Source organism: Strix uralensis, chromosome Z (genome assembly GCF_047716275.1).
Source record: "Strix uralensis isolate ZFMK-TIS-50842 chromosome Z, bStrUra1, whole genome shotgun sequence".
In the NCBI taxonomy this organism is placed as follows: domain Eukaryota; kingdom Metazoa; phylum Chordata; class Aves; order Strigiformes; family Strigidae; genus Strix; species Strix uralensis.
In genome coordinates, this window is record NC_134012.1 from 31,194,535 (window position 1) to 31,216,206 (window position 21,672).

A 21,672-nucleotide genomic window follows, 5' to 3' on the forward strand; every position below is an offset into this window, starting at 1 on the left:
TAAAATTAAGTCAGTAGTTACTCATGCATTGTTTAGTGGTAGCTGCTTAGCAACGTGTTTTCTGTGGATAGCTTAGATCAAAGTGCTGGCCTGCAGGTTGTATTTTTCCCTTTGGTGGGATGAAGTGCAGTTGTTTTGATGGATTTGTTTGCCACTGCATTCATTAGCTTCACATCAAAAAACTGACAGGCTGTTAAATGAAACTTTGGCTTAGATTTTCAGCTTGACTGTTTTGAGACCTTTGTGAAGATATTTTGTTTTTATGCTGCAGGAGCCTCAAGCAGTTATGACTGTTTCAAAGGGAAGAAAAGTTATTTAGTATCCTGATTTGTTTGGGTAAAAGAGAGTCATTGTCTTGAGGATAGCCATGTCCAGCTTATGCTATCCAAACAATCTATTTATTATGTATATTGAGAGACAATATGTATGACTTAATTTCTTCTCTGATAAAATTATTTATACTTACCACATAAAAGCACTTTTCTACCTCTCATAATTTATTGAGATAATAACTTGTTCAGTGAGGATTATGTTTAGGTTGCTTTTGTACAATAAAGTATTAGTTGTCAGTTTAAAAACAAAAATAAAATTTCTACTCTGTTGTACCTTTTTTTTTAAATGTGGCTGAATGATTTAAAGGCCTAGCCTGGAAAAGTATCTTGCTACTCCTACAGCAGTGTTTTAGTACTGAATGTCAGAAATAGCAATGTGCACAAGCTCATGAATGATTCTTATATGAGCTTGTTTAATTAGTTTGAATTAGGTGCTGCTGTCAAGGAAACATTTTTTCTAAACACTGCATGTTGATACATTTGATACCAGTCTGCAATGATATCATCATCATTCAAGATGTACAAATTAATATTTTTACTCATTTGAAATCATAATTAGCCACCTTAGATCATTGACTTGGCTGTTAACGAAATCTTACAAGCGTACAGGAGCCAGGCATGCTTTCCGTTTCTGGTCCTCATATTAGTACACAACTTCAGAGCAAATTCTGCAGTTTGACATTTCACTTCGTAATCGTAGTGCCACTCAGCTTTATAGTTGTCATGGAATGTTGTCTTTTATTTTTTTCTTTATGTTTATTTCTTTTTTCTTGATCTGTTCCTTATCTTTTATTTTTGCCCATCTCTTTGTTTTTGTCATCATGTACTGCCCGTGTTTTGGTTCTTACATCACAAACTCAGCATTTCCTGAGAACAACTGATATTACATTTCCCACTCTAAAATCTATTGCTGTAATGGGGAGATTGTCAGTCTCCCACTGGGCAATAACTTGCACACTTCTAGATTTCTAGTATTGTGACATCTCGAATTTAGAATTGTAATGGTTTTAGGAATAGAAAGGGGTAATAATAATTGCAATATTTTTACCTGTAAATGGAAAAGACAATTATGTTCTATTGTTTTTTGTACCTTCCCATTTTGGTGGGGCAACTGGTTTTAAGTTCATAATCTGAAACTTCATATGATTGTGTTTTTACGTTTTCACAGTCTGTGCTATGCTATGTGCAAGTAGTGTTGTTATCTGTGAGTAATGCATTCCATGGTTTTACAGTTCAGTGTAGATTATAATGAATCTTTTCCATCTGTACCTCGCCTAAGTTTTTGTTTTTTGTGTGTGTGTGATGCTACAGTATGTGTGACTAAGGTTATGCATGCAGGTTTCTGGCACAGGGCTCTCATGCAAGCTGTACTGTTTTATCAAACCAACACCACTATGAGATTTTTTTTTTTTTTAAAATGCAGTTTTGAATAAGTAAGAAGAGAAGAATTCCTTACAGTAAGATTTTAGATGGTTTAGTACATTCTGGCAACTGTGAGTGAGTAGAAATGATGGACCTTGGATATTTTTTTTTTTCCCCCCTAAGTGATATTGTAGAAGTTCCACTTATCAAAGTAATAAATGTGCTGACTTGGCATACTTGGTGGATGTTTAGAAGTTTTTGTTTTATAGCAGCTTTCACCAAACAAGGTGATTTTTTTTTTTTCATAGAATAAGTCAGGAATTTACAGTAAAGTTTCCTTTTCACAATATAATTTATATGAAATTTTGAGTAAATCAATACAGTTTGTCTTTCCTTACTTTTCATCAGAATGCGGATTATAATTAACCTTGATTTAATGAGGAAAAACTATTGCCACTAGATACCTTTTTGTCCGTATATTAATGTCACAGTCTGTAAAGAGAGATTGCTTTCATTCCAGGTTTTTCAGGAAAAAATAATTTGAACTAAGAAATTATTTTCATAAACTTGAGATTCACAATAAGACTGTCTGGGCTTGAATCAGCTGTTGAAACACAGATGTTCATTTGAGATGGCTTAAGATATTTTGACTTGCTCTGTCTAGCCAGTAGAGTACCAATCTCCATGAATCCAGTGTAGTATTTAGAGCTCAGGTAGATGTAACAGATACCAGAAAGTGGTTCAGGTGTCAGTTGAATCAGGTGTTCCAATTGCCCAGGCAACTGAAGTGAGCCGTCTGTCATTGTATTTTTTTATTAATACCATTTGTATATGTAAAGCTCATCCTAAAAATTAACTGCGTTCCCTTACTCTAAGAGGAAATCAATTCTCTAGCCTTGCTAGAATAGTTTTTTGACACTGGAACACAACCTATCCTGATAGGGAAAAGGATGACTTAAGTGTTAGGGTTCTACTGGGACCTTCTACAGGATTCACCTCTAGGGGAGGTGAATCACTCCTGCAGTTGGTACTACTCACTAGTTTGGCTCAGGCCAAACACACTGTGGAGATAAGCATGTACTTGCAATTTTCTCTGTTTTTGTGAGAGTCTGTGGAATATTATGTAAAAATGAAGAAGAAGGGTTAAACAGTAGTATCATAGATTTGAAACACACATGGCTTATTTACTTCCTTCATCCAGAAGAAAACACTGTGAAGATAAATACACAATTCAAAATCCTTTACGTGGTCTGAGTGGTAGAGAAGGCTTGTATGAATAAAGAAGAATAAATGATATACGCACATCATGAGGTAATTATACCAGGGCAAATAAAGTGTAGGTGTTACTTTTAGTACAAATGAGTTTATGTAGCCTACCAGTTACATGAAACAGGAGCTGAACATGGGAAGATGCCTCAGCTGCAGGTTTAGTGTCCCCAGTATGCTTGCTACATGAATGATCAGGACTTGTTTATATACTACTAGTTAAAGTCTTAAGGTTTAAAATTCTTGGAAAGGACAAAACCCACAATAAAACATATTGCTATCCTTTATGTAAAGGAGGTTATTGAAGTATAGCTCAAAATAATTTTCTGAAATGTTTTATAGCATAAAAAGTTGAATTAAGACCTCAGTGCTACTGTGGTTTTATTCAGTTTTTAACGTTTGTCTTTCTGCCTGAAGCATTAACCACTTTCAAGTTGTTGGGAGAAAAGGTAGAATCAATCACCTTGAAGGTGTCATCTTTCTCTGAGGATATATATAGTCACCTCTTAACTCAGTTACAATATTAATACCACAGAAAAAGATGTATTAATATTTTAGATAAAGTGCACTTCTGTATGGTTCATTACAAGATCTTGCATACATTCTTAGAGTGAAGTAAGTTACTTCATTCTTTTCTAAGTTTATAACCAATATAACCAAATAACTTCAGTTAAGACTATTTGTTCTCTGTATGTAATATGATCTCATATATTCAGCAACCTCACCAGATCAATTACTAACTTTTAGGTCTTAACAACAAAATCACCTAACCTTACCATTGCCATGTGACATCCCACATGCTTGGGATTCTGGTGGAGAATTTTTCACCTGAAGCTTATGTTGCAAATATATATATATATCTATGTATCTATATATATTAAGATAGATTGCTCTAGGGAGCTAGAACAGTGTCTGCTTCTAGGGGGCAGTCTAGTTTGAAATATCCAGCAAACCTGTGAATGAAAAATAAAAAGTTACTTTATCTTGGTCTCATTGTGCTTATGTCTGGATTTTCTAACTTACTCCAATTAACTTATTTCAGTTACTTCTTCTGAACACCTTAATACAGGACAGTAAGTGCTGTGTTTTGGTGGCCTTTTCAAACTATGCTGAGAACAATCACAGTATATAAGAATGACAGAGAGGTCTGAGTATTTTGATGCATTATTATGAGTGCTCTGGGGATAAAGCTGTGATATAGGTAGAGGAGAAATGTAGTTCAGGGACTGCAAATTTTTTTTTTTTAATGCCTTTTTTAAGTTTCTCTTCCCAATGAATCAAGAAAGAGACTGTAAAAATTTACTCAAAAAAAGGAATGACACCATCAGGAAACCCCCCAAAATTTCCTTCTCTATGTTATTCTCCCTTTTTATGTAGATGATGACAGAGTGTTGATATACTTGGCTTAGTGTATCAGTTATTAATTTGTTCATCAGGATATAAGAATCTATCTTAGAATCTAAGATGGGACAAGATTTTAGAAAAAAATCCAGAGGGGTGTCATTTAGTATGTCTATTGAATGTCTTTAAAACAGACTGTGAGCTAATTCTTTGGCAAACGTGTTTGAAATTAAAAATAATTCTAGTACTTTATTGTAAATCAGGTGACTTGTTGGTTTCTATGTACTGTGGATGTGTGTATGAACGAAATGTAAGAATGGAATATTTGAACTAAGCAGTTTTAAAGGGATTTTAAAAATTACAATTTAATAAGAAACAATGCCCTAGCTGCTGATGATATACTGTGAACATTGTTGGATATCTATCAGAGGGGTAGTGGGACTTGCAGGACTCCAGACATACCACATTTTGGCCAAAGTTTTCACAGATAATTCTGATTAAATAAAATCTAAAATTTATATATAATTCCTAAAGGTGGAAACCTTAAACAGAGGAAAAGTTTTCATAGTTACATTTTTTTTTTGTGTAGGTGAGATACCTAATCAGATGTGGCTTCATGTTTAAATTTTGCTGAAGAAATTCGATAGAAGCTGTAAAGAGTGCTGCCTCAAGACTGTTTAATTGAGTCTCATATCTGTTCTTGCTTCATCTCCAATTCCATCTGAGGTTGCGTATAGTTGCAAAGGGGTGATAGGAAAAGGGTAAAAAAAAAAATGTGCTAGAGGTTGTTGGATGTAAGAGGAAGAGTGTTTTCAGTCAGTCAAAGTGGACAAAAAATAAGGAGTGGCTCTCAGGGTTACTATATCTGATACAAGTTTCAGGCTGGGTAGAGAAAAGAGATTGTTGTTTACTTCAGTGAGTCAAAGTGCACTTCGGCCACAACAACCCCCAGCAGCGCTATGGGCTTGGGGAGGAGTGGCTGGAGAGCTGCCAGTCAGAGAGGGACCTGGGGGTGTTGATTGACAGCCGGCTGAACAGGAGCCAGCAGTGTGCCCAGGTGGCCAAGAAGGCCAATGGCATCCTGGCTTGTATCAGCAATAGCGTGGCCAGCAGGGACAGGGAAGAGATCTTACCCCTGTACTGGGCACTGGTGAGGCCGCACCTCGATTCCTGTGTTCAGTTTTGGGCCCCTCACTACAAAAAGGACATTGAATTACTCGAGCGTGTCCAGAGAAGGGCAACGAAGCTGGTGAAGGGTCTGGAGCACATGTCGTACGAGGAGCGGCTGAGGGAACTGGGGTTGTTTTAGTCTGGAGAAGAGGAGGCTGATGGGAGACCTCATCGCCCTCTACAACTCCCTGAAAGGAGGTTGCAGAGATCTGGGGATGAGTCTCTTTAATGAAGTAACAAGCAATAGGACAAGAGGTAATGGCCTCAAGTTGCGCCAGGGAAGGTGTAGACTGGATATTAGGAAGCATTTCTTTCCAGAAGGGGTTGTTAGGGGTTGGAATGTGCTGCCCAGGGCAGTGGTGGAGTCTCCATCCCTGGAGGTGTTTAAGAGTCAGGTTGACATAGCGCTGAGGGATATGGTGTAGTTGAGAATGGTCAGTGTGAGGTTAATGGTTGGACTGGATGATCTTCAAGGTCTTTTCCAACCTAGATGATTCTGTGAAAGTCTAGCCATTATGAGAAAATCCTCAACAAAGACAGTGTAACAAACACAGATACCTGACTTCAAGTCTGGGCATCATAAAACTACCTATTGTATCTCTGATTATAAAGCAAGTTGCTTGCAGGTGGTGGAATTATTAAAATGCTTTTGTCATGAAAGAAACTGTTAAAAGAAATAGTAACAGCATTATGACAAATGTCAGACTGGAAAAAATCTTGAGTGAGTCTAAAAATAAATGAGTGGTTACATTTTTAGCAGTTGTGATATCAAGATGACAATAAACAATAATGAACAGTAAAAAATGTAAGTGTTGAAATGGGACACACTGCATGGAATATAGCTGCAAATAATAATAATAAAATAAAAAACATTGTGCTACAGTTAGCAGGGAGTAAGAGGATGAGCGTTTTCTTTTTGCTTGATGCAATACAGGCATTTATGGTCTGTGTTAACTTTGGTGCAACACTAATTTAACTGAAAGCTGTCATGTTCAAGTAATTTCCGGAAAAAATGATAGGAATTTATTTTTAGATTTTTATTCTCACTTAAATTGTGGGTTTTGCTCAATTTCAGATTTTGAGATAGGGAATATACCCTCCACTTAAGATGGAGAAGCTGCTAATAATGATAAGACAATATTAAGCTACTTAGTATGACTAGATCTATAAAATAGCAACTATCTTTAATTCAATTTCAGACATTCCTCTACCCAAAACAGAGGCAGCATATTTGTGGAAAAGATGCGCGAGGACCTGTGAAATAGAGAAAAAACAGTGCACAATAAATGGTCACAGGTTGCTGAGGCACCGAAAGTGTGGTCCTAAGAAAAGTGAGCTTTAAGGGACTGAGAGAGGTACAAATAGAATTTCTGTGCTTGCCATCCCAATCCTCTTTTGCTATTTGATTACTGTTCACTGTAATAAATAATTTTTTTAAAAAATAAATATTATTTCAGATAAATATTTTTTACCTGCGTGAAAACAGGTTCATAGCAAAGAAGTACCTGTCTGCATGATGAATTTTATCTTCTACGTGTGGTCTCAAGTGTTGTTTAATACTGTGAACATAAAGAAGTATGGTGTTAAAAGTGAAATAGTTTAATTGGTGCAAAATTAGAAGTATTTTGTTGGAAAAAATATGGTGAAAGAACAAGATTTTAAAGTTTTAGACTGGACTTCAGTACAATAACCAGATATTGGGCATTTTTTTAGTGCAGAAGTACAATGAGCATTTGGGGTGTTTGTGCCTTTAAAATCTGCATGTGTTGTTTTTGGTCCAGAGCTGGAGAGGAAGATTCTTAAGGCCTTCTCTAAGGCTGTAGCAAGCACATTTAAAATAAGTTTTCATTGAGAAGTTTGGTAAAAAGGAGAAACTAATTTGTCAGTCAAGCCCCTCTGTGTTGTAAGTAAAGGTCTGTATTCTGCATAGTTAAATAAAATGTAATTGCTGCTGTCTTAATAAAGCAGTAGTTGGATATAGGTCATTTATTGCTTTATTTTATTGCAATTCATAACTACTTAGTTCCCACGGGTCTGCACCCTCTAATCCTTATTAAACTATTAATCTGCATGCAGCTAGCCCCACTGAGCAAAGTGTTTCCAAGTTTGACTCAAGGATCTGACCCTTTCGTAGTGCAGGCTGGAAAGACAAATCAGCGATGTATCTTTGGGAATTCAGTTGTTGGGTGAATTTGCATGATTCTGCACTTGTGTTCCCTGATTAGGCTGAGGTAGCTGCTCTATTCAATGAATTGCTTTGAAATTCTTACTGTTTTTTGAAAAAATTGATGCTGGCAGTGTAGCTTTAAAATGTGTATGGGCTCAAAGAATGTGTGGAATTTGTATGCATCCCTGATCGGAAATAGATCAAATTCTCTTCGATTTCTTTGCTGATCTCTGATTTGTTGACTTTCCAGAAGTTATTGGGTTTGGTATATCCTAACCCTGTTTGCTTTCAAGAGAGCTGGTGCAATCATACAAAAATTTTAATTGTCAAATACAGTTAATTTTATCTTTTTAATGTTTATTTAAGATTTTTGTTGCTCTACAGCTGTTCCTCTTTCTCCTTCACATGCTGACTTCCCAAATTGAAAATTCAATTTCTACAGTAATCTCCAATTTTAGGAAACAGAATTGTCATGCAGAAGTTGTCCTCTTGCTTTGGGCAAAGCAGGTAACAGCAAATTCTGGACAAGCCAGTTAGTTTTCCAGTTTAATTGTATACAATCTTGCAGGTTTGATTTTTGCAGCTATGGGTTAGGAACTCTGAGCAAAGGTATGCTTACAGGGCTTTTCTTCCCATAATTCTCTTTGTCATAGCTGTTAAAAATTATATGTGTCACTATTTAATTACTTGTCACTATTTAAAGTTTATAAATTGCTTCAAGAGCATTCTAATTGAATTCTTCTTTTCAAAATTATTTTCTTTTCAAAATCATTGGTTTATTCATAATTGTTATCAAGCAGTTCTCTATCATGTGTTGAAAAATAATGAAATGCCATATGTTAGTGAAAAATGTTTCATGCACATACAGGTAGAATAGTTGCCAACAAGTCCTCATATATGACTTGATTGAGTGGTGATAGTGTTTTAGAAACAGGATAGTTTCATCATTTTTCTGTTCATGATCTCTAAATCGTGAACATGTTAAAAAAACAGTTTAGGGCATCTTATAAAAGAGTATAGAGCACTGGTGTCTTTTTGGGAAATGATTGCATATCTGGATTTTTTTTTCCCCTCTCTGCTTACAAAGTGATCAGACAGAGTCAGCATTAATCAGTATATCTGAATAAAGAGGTAAGGTACAATCTGTAACTTAGAGGATTTCACTAAAGCATCTTTACTTATAAGAACTTCAGTATTAGCAGCAGAACAGGTAGATGGTTTGCTTTGCTATATTTCTGCCCTTTCCTTCACATACTTTGTTTTGATTCCAACAAAAACAGGGTCTAAGAATTAAAAGATGGAAACTCATTAATAATATTTATCAGTTTCTGATGGCCAAATTGCAGAAAGGAAGAATCTAAGAAAAGTTTTCTAATCTTTGCCACTATGTACTATAGGTCTTTGGTTTCTGAAATACAGCACTACACCGTGTGTTGCAGGAGGGAAACAGATCTGCAAACTTCTTACCAATTAAACCCACTGGCAGTGTGGCACATGCAAATATGTATTTTTAAAATAAAATCATTTCAATATTTTTTTCTTAAGTTTAGAAGCATATCAGAAACACCCCGAGGCACACATTTCAGACATTATAATGTGGGGGTTTTTTAAACTATTGGTATATGTTAGAAACCGGGGAGCATTTCCTATTTATTGTAATGGAGAGTTATAGAATGTGTATTATTTTATTTTTGCTTACCATCTTAGAATGACACACTTTACATTTTTCAGATTGTGTCAGTCTCTTCTTAAGTCTTCACTCTTTCTTCCTTATTATAGTGTCTTCTGCCTGGAAAAGAGTAAAATCTTCCATGGTCCCCTTGTGGCTGTGGCTGAAACATCCCTGAGGTACTTCAGAAGGGCTTCTCCCTCTTTCTTTTTGTGGTGCTGACAAACTTGTTTATTAGTTGCTTGATCTTGCAGACCTAGTCTGTCAGACTTCTTAAAAGAAGCTGCCCCTTGATGCTGCCAGCGTTATAGTTACTGAATCTGATATTCAAAATCATGAGGTCTTTGATTTAGGTAGGTGTGCTGGGTTTGTGTGGCTGAGTTTTTGGTAGTGGGGAGGGGACTATAGTGGTGGCACTCATGAGAAGCTTCTTGAAAGCTCCCCCAGTGCCAAGTCATACCCACCTCTGGCCAAGGCTGAGTCAATTAGTGATGTGGCTGCACCTCTGCAATGACGTATTTAAGAAGGGGAACTTGGGGGACTTCCGAGGAGCTTTTACGAGAAGGACACCTATGGGAACACCAAGGTCAATGGAAGGAAGGAGGAGAAGGGGGGGAGGTGCACCAGTGCAGAGACCCCCCTGTATCCTGTGGTGAGATGACAGAGCCACTCCCCCTACCACTCATAGGGGTCTGCGGTGGAGCAGATTTGCCTGTGGCCAGTGGAGGACCCCGGGACTCTGTGGGACGAAGCAGCCTCTGCTGTTGTATTTTGGCACTGGGAGGACTGCAACACGTGGAGGTGACCCATGCGGAGCATCCCGTGGGGAGGACTCATGATGGAGAAAGTCTGTGGAGGACTGTCTCCCATGAGAGGGATGCCATGTGGAGCAGGGGGAAGAATGCAGAAGAGTGCTTCCCCCGCCCTCCCCTTGCAGGAAGAAGCGTCGAACTGACTTTCACCCCCCATCCCCTGCCCCTGCGCTGCTGGGTGTGGTGGTTTAGCCCCTGCCAGGGTCTGAGACCACGCGGCCGCTGCCCCTCCCCCACAAAGGGAGTGAAATACAAAGCCCCGAGACTGAGATAAGGACAGGTTTAATACAGCAGTGCAACAGCAACACAACAACAGTGATAACAATGAACAGAGCAAAGTATATACCGATACAGCAGTGAGAGAACCGGCTGCGCCAACTCACACGATCACCGATTCTTCCCACGCTCGCGCCAGGATGTGACGTCAGCATGATATATGAATAACCCGGCTAGAGCTTCCCCCCACTGCTGGGGAAACTTAACCCTATCCTGGCTAAACCAGGACTCTGGGGGAGGAGGAGGTGGAGATACCGGGAACAACACTGGGCCCAGGAAGAAGGGAGGGATGGGGGGAGGTGTTTTTAAGGTATGGTAACGCTTCTCACTGTCCCATTCTGTCTGTTGGTAGTGGTTTGAATTAAAGTGATATCTTTTTTCTCTCCCCTAATGAGCCTGTCTTTTGCCTGTGACCATAATGGGTGAGTGACCCCTCTCTGTCCTCCTCCATTCCTGAGCCTTTTGATTCATTCTTCTCCTTCCCAGTGCTGGCGGGGGGGAAGGGGTGAGTGAATGGCTGTGTGGTGCTCAGTTGCCATCTGGGCTCCAACCACGACACAAGGGTACAATTAGAATTTATTCAGAGGGGTTTTTTTAGATGAAGAAAACTTTCAAAAAATGTCATGCTCTTGAATTTCATGTCTTTGTGTATGGTAGAATATGGGAATACCAGTAAATCTGTGTTTGCAGCATTTTTGACCTGGATAAATTAAATTCTAACTTTGTAATGCAAGAATTATATATATATTTATATATATTTTTTTTAAAGCTACTTTGGCATATATGTAATTTGACAAGCTTCTACAGTTAACCAAACACTTTTATTTCTGACTTTTGAAAGGTGCTGAGTATATTCAGGTCCTATTGACAGCTAGCATAATTCAGCATCTCTAAAAAGCAAGCATTATTTAATTTGATTTCAGACAGAATTTTAGACCAATGGGTCTCCTGTATCTATCTGGCGCTATACTTTTATGAGAAATGCTACTTATATTTTTGTAGGCAGATTCATGTTTTCCGTGACACAGCTCTTCTGCTGTGTACTCACCAAGTGCTTTTCTTGCAAGAAGAGAGAGGTGATAGAACCATTCAGCTACTTTCTGAAACATGGGTTGCCATAATCAAACAGGCAGTGATAGTGTAGTGCATTTGTACAGAATCAGGCTGGAGAGTGAAGTGGATTTTTCTTCCTCTAGCTTTGTTGCTAAACTCCAACATGCAACAGAATCAGTATTTTGTTTCATAAAAATGATGTGTCTAGCACATAATGGGTAATTTAGAATAATGTGAAATTTTATTGACTGCTGTGCTGCTTATAAATTTGTTACAAAACAGGAAAAGCTTTGAATCCAAAGAGAATAAATCTAATGTGAATGCCTTTAATTAAATTTTGCTTAATTTAAATAATGTAATTTGTATTGATTATGCTGCTGCAACTCATTTGGATTTTTATTTTTAATTAAGATTCAGTAATCTTGTTTTACCTTCCAGAGCTATTCACAAAATGACTGTAAACAAAATTCATGTTAACTAAATTAACACTTATATACATTTATTAAATCAAAATCAGGCCATAAGTTTTTGGTTTTTTGAGGTTTTTTTTCTTTGTGGAGATATGTTATACGTAAGTATTATTTCTTACAAGGACAAAGATCCAATTTCTGATTTTGTTTGGGGTTTTTTTTGGTTCTTTTTTTCTGAGCAAATCTGTGCTCATATAGTCCTAAAATGATACAGGTGGTGCTTTTGCTCTAACTACCTCAGAGACTGCCAGCCCTACCTTCTGAAACTGCTGGGGTGATTACTAAAGTGCAGCATAATCCTGTTATTTCCTTCTTCATCCTGAAACTTGGTCTGTGACTTCTCCCTATTAGCTGGTGTCTGTGCAGTATTGAAACACAGTCTCAAACTTGGATGACCTCTTAATAATTTTCTGGCAAGGAAGTTGCCAGCTGATAGTACTGCATATGTTGAAAACAATCCAGAATGAAACACTTGCTATATTAACTGAGACCATGAATGCTGTGTTAAGGTTTATTGCTATTACTTGATTTCCACCACCCCCCCCACCCCCTTTTTTTTTTTGGTATTACTAGCAGTTTGAAAACAGAGTTTAAGATTATTTTGAGCCAAGACAGGTGATATACATGCATTTATTTATAAGTATGCAGTGATAAACATGAGATTTATTTCTGCATCTGTTCATGTGAAGGTTACTGGAAATGTTGAAGGGCAGAGAAGCTGAGCAGAAAGTAGGGCTGTAGAGCTAATTGCTTGGCGAATGCCTGTACCTTAACACTGGCCTGGAAGGCTGAAGATACTGAACTAGCTGAGTTCACAGAGGTATTTGCAAATATTTGTGCAAGATGGAAACATTTCTAAGTGGTAGCCTCAAGCACCAGGTTTTGAACTTTGACTAACACCTAGTTTACCTAAATTCAGTCATAAATATTTAACTATTGTTGACTCACTAAGTAAAAGTTTATTTTTCTTAGAAATAATTACATCAGATACTGGTAACATAGTGGTACTATGTTAATTCTGTTATACGTTCTGTCATAAGAGGAGACCTTATTGCTCTCCACAACCACCTCAAAGGAGGCTGTAGCGATATGGATGTTGGGCTCTTCTCCCAGGTAACAAGCAGTAACAAGGGGAAATGGTCTCACGTTGCACCAGGGGAGGTTTGAATTGCATGTTAGGAAAAATTTCTTTACCAAAAGGATTGTTAAGCATGGGAACAGGCTGCCCAGGGAAGTGGCTGAGTCACCATCAGTGGAGGTATTTAAAAGATGTGTAGGTTTGCACTTAGGGATGTGATTTAGTGGTGGATTTGGCAGTGTTAGGCTTACAGTTGGACTTCATGATCTTAAAGGTCTTTTCCAGCCTAAATGATTCCATGATTCTATACCAGAGCAGCAGCTTGAAAATGCTGAGCTAATCATACCTTAGTGTTACAACTGGAATCAAAATTATATGGGATGTTGACAAACTAGACAGAAATCAGTAGCAGTTTGTGTCCTGAGGTGAATGTGCTTTCTGGGGTCTCTTGTTTCTGGTCATCGTATCTCATCAAAGTTCATTTGTGATTGAATGACTGATAGGTTTTATTGTTCTTCATGATAAAATCATAGCAGCAAGCAACTCTGAATTGTCTCATCAGTTCTTTCTGCAGTTATGAAGATTCCAGTCTGTATGCATAGGTTAGAAAAATAGTTGACGGTAAAAGAGTCTTCCTTTCCAAACTGTTTCTTCAGGGCCTTTGTCTGTGGGCACACATTTGTGTGTTTGCCTAGCCTGTGGTTATGCGGTTGTGCTTCCCTTTCAAGCTTACGTATGACTAAGCATTTTCAAAGTAATTAACAATAATATTGTATAAAAGCATTGCGAAGCAGCATACTTATTTACTAGATTTATTAATCTCTTACTTCCCTTAGATAATGTGCAGTGGGTCTCCCTGTCGTTAGCGTAAACTAATAATTTAACTTACTTGTTTTTCTCTTTCTTGAGTGTCCTACTAACCAAGATAATACAGCAAGAAATATAGTACAAAAAGGTGTTATTTAAGGTGTTATCTAGCTGCACTATACACAATTTGCAAGTATTAATAAGGCTATGTTTTATTGAACAATAATGAATTTGGATCTTTTGAATGAACGATCTGCAAATGTTCATATTAAAAATATAGTTCATAATGCAAGTTCCTTGATTTGCTTTGCTTTATTTTCTCCTGTTAAGTAATTTATAAATTAATTTGTTCATTACTTGAAATAATGTTTAAACTATTTTGCATTGCTGTCTGAGTTCTGTTTTGTCTCCTGTTGCAAATACTTGAAAATACATAAATATATGGTAGAAAAACTGAAGGAGTAATCAGATGATCAGATTGACTGCATTGATATTGTGAATCTTCAGAAATAAGATATAAGAAGTTTACTAGTACTATAGGACTTTTTGAAAGCAAGTTAGAATTGATACAGTGTTTTCTCAAAACTAATCATAAATGAGAATGCTGAAAATTAGCTAGTTAAGTTTTATTTTAATACTTTTTAATTTTTGCACTGTTTTAATTTCATCTCATACAATAAAGTCTCATAGTCTAACAGGTACTTTTAGCAATACTTGGCATTCTGATTGAATTTGTGGTCATAGTTACTCTGTCACCCTGTCACTCTTATAAATGACTTACTTTCATGTAGACTGATTTTGGGGGGAAACTTTGTCATAATCTGAACTGTTGCTCCATGTCTGTTAGTGAAAAAATATTTTTTATTCTGTTGTTCACTCTTTGTTATTACCACTTAGCATCTTTTACTTTTTTTTTGCTTTCCTTATAGCCCGGAAGAGAAACTGTTTTACTTTATATATGCCTTTTACTGTAATTGTGAAATTGACTTTCAGTATTGTTTAATCACTGAAATAACTACTCAGTAGCACTACTCCACTGCAATATAAAAAAGGCGCATACAACTTTTCAATGAGTGATAAAACTGAACAGCAATCAGAGGCTCTCTATAATGCAAATTCTAAACATAATCTGCATTCATTTTTTAATTCTGAAAGTATGTTTTTATCTCCTGTGTAGGTGAGCTTTGGTAGACCTCCTGTCTTCCATCCTTGAGCTCGTAAGCTTTTGTGCAGAGTTTATTCTCTGAACATTCAATCTCTTCAAGTATTTTTCTGGCAGGCTTAGGTTTTTAGCACGATTTACCACTTCTGGAGCACATGTCTTATGAGGAGCGGCTGAGGGAACTGGGGGTGTTTAGTCTGGAGAAGAGGAGGCTGAGGGGAGACCTCATCGCCCTCTACAACTACCTGAAAGGAAGCTGCAGGGAGATGGGGATGAGTCTCTTTAACCAACTGATAGGACAAGACTGAATGGCCTCAAGTTGTGCCAGGGAAGGTTTAGACTGGATATTAGGAAGCATTTCTTTACATAACGGGTTGTTAGGCGTTGGAATGGTCTGCCCAGGGCAGTGGTGGAGTCCCCATCCCTGGAGGTGTTTAAGAGTCGGGTTGACATAGCGCTTAGGGATGTGGTGTAGTTGAGAATGGTCAGTGTTAGGTTAATGGTTGGACTGGATGATCTTCAAGGTCTTTTCCAACCTAGATGATTCTGTGATTTTGTGATTCTGTGAATGGGTCTAGATACCAGAAAAGATCATGACTTCCTGGCCATTCTTATTTCTTACTTCATTTACTGGGGAAACAAGTACAGAAAAATCCTAGTTACAAATTCAGGAGATACCTAGTTTAAAATTTTATAGTATCATGTATTTCATTAAGGTTACCATCCAAGAAGCAGTTTTCAAAGTGGGTGGTTTGCAGTAATGAAGACAAGTGAGATGGTAATTCTAATAAGCCACAGGTGAAACTAGCACAACCTGGTGTCCTGGTTTTGGCCAGGATAGAGTTAACTTTCCTTGGGCTGAGAGGGAGCACAGCTAGAGGGCTGGGCCTGGATCGATCATTGGAGTATTCCATATCACGTGAGATCATGCTCAGTATATAGGCGGACGTGTGCTCTTTCATGCCCCGTTTTCGGTTTCTGGGTCAGCGTGGAGGGATTTTCTGGTGCGGTCAGATCGCTGCTGTGGGGGGGTGGGCTGTGTACCTGTTGCTGCGCTCGGTAAGCCACTGCTGCATTTTACCCGTTTTGGACTCACTACTGTTACTGTTGTTTTCTTGTTGCTATTAGTAAATCCTTTTTGTTTGTTTGTTGTTTGTTTTTTGGTTTTTTTTAATCCAACCTATGAATTTTCTTCTTTTTTGTCCCGCCCATGTTTCACTGGGGAGGGGGGAGGTGAATGGCTGGCCATGTGGTGACTGGCTGCCACTGAGTTCAAACCACAACACCTGGCCAACAGCCTTAATGCAAGTTCACAGATGGGAGAAGTTCAGGGAGCAATTGCTTCATTTGATCTTAGAGGATTATTAGTTTATCATGCCATTTTTGGGCTTCTTGTGTATTTTCTCAGAAGGGCTTTAAAATAAAGATTATTTCCGTTACTAATTCCTTTGCACCTCCTTTGGTCTAGGACTTCTGTAATCACGTCAGTTCTCTGATCATCATTTCAATTTAAGAGAATAACCTGTGTTTTTAAACCTATGTTTCTAAAACCACCATGGTAGACTTTTCCTTCAGCTGTTTTTTCCTGATCCATCCTGACCTTTTAGGTTCTTACAGAGCATTTCTGAATCAGAACATCAGGCCTCCTTATCATGAGATCCATAAAACTTTGAACCATTCATAGCCATCACTTCAGAATGGCCAGAAGCCACACTTAAAAACATTAATTTTTCTACCTAGAGGCATTGTTTTGTTTTCATAGGAGTATGTCAGGACCTCCTGAAGTGCCGTATGCAAAATGCTATATGATAGAAAATAGAAAAACATATATAAAAATATATAATAGAAAATTCTATATAATTCTAGGAAATCTCTTAAATTTCTTGGATTTAGGCAATATGAGTGTATGTAGCGCTGCTTTAATGTAGCTTGACGTGGTTTATATGTGTGGCTTCAGTGTCCTCCCCCTAAAAGAGTTAGAATGTTACTTGCAGGAACTTTGACTTGGTGAGGCTTGAAGACCCCACATGATGAGGAAGATGGAGAACTTCCGTCTTCTAGGAAGTTCCATCTTCACGTCCTGCATGAATCCTGAAACCCTTTATAGAAGAGGGTGACAGCACCTCAGTTGTCAGATGGTCACAAGGAGCCTCTACATGGTCAAATGTTTTTTCTGGTGAAACATGTGAATGAAAATGACTGCAGTCAGTCTTTCACTTGGACCTCAGCTTTGCTAGGTATGTATGGAGAATATTCTTAATACACCTGTCCTGATGATGATAATACCTATTTTGGATGTCCTAGTTTGACTTGGATATTGAGCTGCTTACCTTACCTATTTTGGATGTCCTAGTTTGACTTGGATATTGAGCTGCTTACCTTTCCCAAGACAGAGATGATGAGGTACTGCATAAGCAGTGAAACTGTAGGCAACCTGGAAACTCTACTGGGAAAAATACAGGTATCTGTGGGTTTAAGGCATGTGTCTGAAGACTCATACATTTGAATTGTTGGGGTAAGGTGACAAAGATTTTTTTCATAGAAACATGTAAGAACATAAGCACTTTTATGTGTCAGAGGTGTGTGGGGTTTTTTTTTTTTCTTAGTTTGCTAATATCTGCTTCTCATTTCTGGTCTTGTCACTGTAGTTGAGTATCAACATAGTTGAACAGTGAATGAGGGTGTGAGTGAGCTGAAGATTGCTGCTGTACATATGTATCAGGATAGCTGCTTATTGCTCTCAAAACTAAGTGCTTTGTACTTTTAATGATGCTCAGGATCCTTAACAGAAAATACTTTATTTTACTTTTTTTTTTTTCCCAGCAGCTTATCAGGTGTTCATTGATACGTCCTGAAAAATTCAGAATCTAAGCAATGAGTTTAGGAGGTAAATGAAGGTTACACAAAGAGATGGACAAGGAGGAATATAGGTTATGGGAAACAGTTATGCCATTATAAGGCAAATATGAATCTTGGTGGTACTAATAATAGTTTGTTTTTAATATAAAGTGTGGTAATAGTCATTGTAAGAAATTCTTCGAATCATGGTTTTAGAAGCCATTTGCAACCTGAAATTCCAGAGGCTTAGTTATTTAGGAGAACAGTCAATGAGTAAGCATGGTGGAGGGAGTACCTGGTCATCTTCTTCCTCAGCTGTGTTGGCCATAATGGACAAAAATTCTCGGTGGATGTGAAAGAAAACTAGGTTGATTTATAATCAGTCATACATATTGTAGGTACTGAAATGATAACCCTAAACAGACTAAAGTGTGCTGCGAAACTTCAGCTATAGAGTTTAGGATCTTAATAGGACTTGTTTGTATTTATGATAAAATAGGAATTATTTTTTTTTAAACACACTGGTGTGTGATGACCTAATCCACAAGGTCTCAGTACAAAAGAAAGTTATTCAGATTAACCAGTGTTTGGAATTTGGGATGTTTTTGAGTGGGAAATAAGCACTGGAGTGAGATAAATCTAAGCTGCCTTTCCTATAAAAGGTTGAACCAGATGGTCTTTTGAGGTCCTTTTCAACCTGTATGATTTTTGGGATTCTATGAAGTGCAAGTACAAATACTGTATGAAAAATCCTGACTTTAGGACCAGACTTGAAACTACTTTAGGATAGTTGTTAAGGTGGGTATTCTTTTTTTGTTTGTTTTGAAAAAAGAAATAGTGGTCAATAGTGTAGAAATGAAATAAAAAGGTGTTCCACTTGTGTGGCAGTACCTTTCTTGTCTTATACCAGTTGCTGGTTTACTCCTATTTCTGTTTACAGCTTTGACAGGTCTCTTTTTGACAGCTGAATATTGCTGTTTAATCATGTCACCGATACAGGTTAGTTAATTAACTATTTGCTACTTACAAAAGTCCAAGTTCTACTAGTATTTTGTCATGGTTCCTATTCTTTCTTTCTTTTTCAAATAGTTCTTCTTGTTACCTTGCAGTATGTATGAGTATTGTAAATAAAATATATGTGGTTAAATTAACACATGTGTGGGCAAGACAAAAATTACAGAAAATCACATTTAAAAAAAAAAAAATCACAATTTAAAGAGTGTTCTCCTTTCCGTTGTCTTAAACTTGTTGAGTTTTCTTGAAAGTGGTTTTTAAAACAGAAAGAATGAAGAAAACTTTGTGTTAAGATGAGCACAACTCCTTTTTATTTGGAATACATCATAGGTACTGTTTCCTTTTATTTGCCCATTTTCTCTCAGGCCTGAACTCTTTTGTAGTTTAAAAAAACCAAAAAGGCATTATGAATACCTCCTATTGAAAAAATGCAAGATCATTGTTTGTGTACTGGGACAACATACTGCCTTATTTCCAAGGTGACATTATTATACTATGAGTGCTGCTAATGATATTCTAAGAGTATAAGGAAATTGGAGGCCTATATACATTGGAGTTTAAATATGTGATATGAGATGAAATTACCTAGTGTGATTCAATTAACACATCATAAAACTGCAGTTAAGGTAAAGCATTTGTGTTTTAGCACAGGTAGGACCAAGAAGTTAAAAGGCTGGAAGTGAATTTAGGCTATAATTTGATCTAGTTGAGCCTTTCAAAGTATGTTCAACTGTATCTGCACTGCTGCTGTTTATTTGAAGTAGTTGTATTGAAAATATTAATCTAGACAAAGACAAAGCTAAAATGACATATATTTTTTGTAAACCCTTTTAATACGAGGTGCTGATTAGGTGGCTCACACAGTTCTTTCTGGCTCCAGCAGGTGTTAATAACACATTAGCATTACCAACAGTATGCTATAGTGTTTGGAAAGAACAGTTTTAAAAGGCAGCAAGAATTTCTTCTAACTAATGTTTTAAATCTTTATAAAAGTAAATCCAATGTTTAACCAAGATGAGATCTGGAGACTATATAAGAGCATATTGTTTGATTTGTAATCTGTGTAAGTATATTTTCATCATCAAACAGTCTGTATGGACTGGACATAAGGTTCTTTCCTAACTTCTCCTTTATAGTTCCTTTTAAAAATTGCCTTTGAACATCAGTATGGAGTAGATTGTTTTCTAAAGAAGATATAATTTCATATTCATTTCAAGGAAAAAAATGGTGTTACATATGCAACTTGACTGAACAAACATTTTCATATGGTAAGTAATTTAAAGTGAGATCATGCAGGTAAACTTGTCTTAGAGTAAAATGAAATTAGCAAACTCTTGGAGCAGAAAAAAACTAAAATTGCATTTTTTCTCCTCTTCAGATCTCTTACATTGCTGTGTTTGCTGACAGTTCTTTGAAAAACAGAAATGACATTTGGGGTGTGTTGGAATTATAGCAAAACAAATATTTGAATTTCAGTAACATACGTTATTCAAAGTGTTTATTGGAGCATGAGCTCTGGTTTTATGTCCAATTTTAGCTGCTCATCAGAAGAGGGCAATGTAACTTCATACATTTCCTTGAAAGGATTTAATTTGTTGATCTTTTTATTTCTAGTTTTAACTAAAGGAGGACCTACTTGTAAATACTGAGAAAATATGTGAACTCATGATGAAAAAGCAATGAGCTGTGGTATTAGTATTTCTTATGCACTTTCAGAAGGCTATATAAACTTCATAGTAGTTGTACTGTATGGGAGGTGTTCTCTAAATTCATAAGCAGACAGATAATGTCCAGACTTTATCGAGATGGGAAAACATACTATTACTTTTTACTGGATTAGCTGATGCACCCTTAGCAATTAGCTCATCCACCCTTTCAGTGTTGGTTTTTTGTTTGTTTCTTATTTCTTTTGGGACAGACTCATGCAAAGTTTTGGAGGCTTTCTGTCATTTCTTTTTATATCTGTTTTGGTTTTACTGTGGAATTAAATCCCTTATGAAGAACTTGTCATACTTTACAGACTGTGCGTTGTAAGTTAAGTGTAGTGAGAAACTGTGTTGTGATGATTAAGAAAAAGTAGATTCAGGCCTCCATTACAACTCATTCTCTCTGTATGTTGTGACCAGAAGAGTTTTGTTTTATGGCTGGGGTGGTAAAATGATGCTTTACAGTCCTTAGGAAGTGTGTGTACCATAACCTTTTAGTGTACATCATGTTAATACTAATCTGTTATGATAGTTCTTTGATTTTTTTTATGTTGCCATTTAAATTTTCATTTAGTTCTTTCAGAACATATCAGGAATCCTAAAATGGATATTCATGTGTGGCAATTTTTATTTTTTTTAAATGTGCTTTCCTATTTCTGATGCTCTTGAGGCATATTCAGAAGGACTTCAGACATATGGTTTCTTCTTTTTCATCTTCTCCTTTGGGCATCACACATTCAAAGAGTCTGCTGTCAGAGCATAAATACAATTCCCACTAACAGCCTGGGACAGGCAGCATTTACCAGTGTTAAAACATGAGTCTAGAATTAAAAGATTTTGAGTTCGAGCTCCAGCTCTGCCCTTGGCTTGCTGAATGATGTTAGGCAGTTGCATCCATCTTTCTACTTTGTTTCAAATGCATTGGATAATGCTGGTCTTCCTCTGTTATGAAAAATGTTTGGAAGATTAATTTGCCACTGTTTGATTGTAATATTTAAAATGCAAATAGCAGTAGAACTCCTTTGAGTACTGCATGCAGATAAAAATGGCAGAACAGATCATGAAGAATGCATGTATTTAGTATAATGTAGCTTTTGCATTTATTTTTTTGCACAGGTATTTGTATTGTGTTGATCTGCCACTAATTAT

General features: G+C 37.0%; 1 protein-coding gene across 23 annotated transcripts in view; it reads left to right on the plus strand.

The window, feature by feature from the left end:
* KDM4C (lysine demethylase 4C) overlaps nucleotides 1-21,672 on the plus strand; it is a 275,507-nt gene that overhangs the window by 62,187 nt on the left and 191,648 nt on the right. Inside the window, exons 9-10 of one of the 23 annotated variants that reach the window (XM_074857272.1) lie at nucleotides 8,023-8,145; nucleotides 9,418-9,691. The exons of 21 other annotated variants lie outside the window; for them this stretch is intronic. In XM_074857272.1, the coding sequence (XP_074713373.1) occupies nucleotides 8,023-8,145; nucleotides 9,418-9,441 (147 nt within the window). In that variant the 3' untranslated portion in view covers nucleotides 9,442-9,691. Of the gene's footprint in view, nucleotides 1-6,670; nucleotides 6,786-8,022; nucleotides 8,146-9,417; nucleotides 9,692-21,672 lie in introns of those variants that run through there. One more of the 23 variants, XM_074857273.1, reaches the window with a different exon arrangement.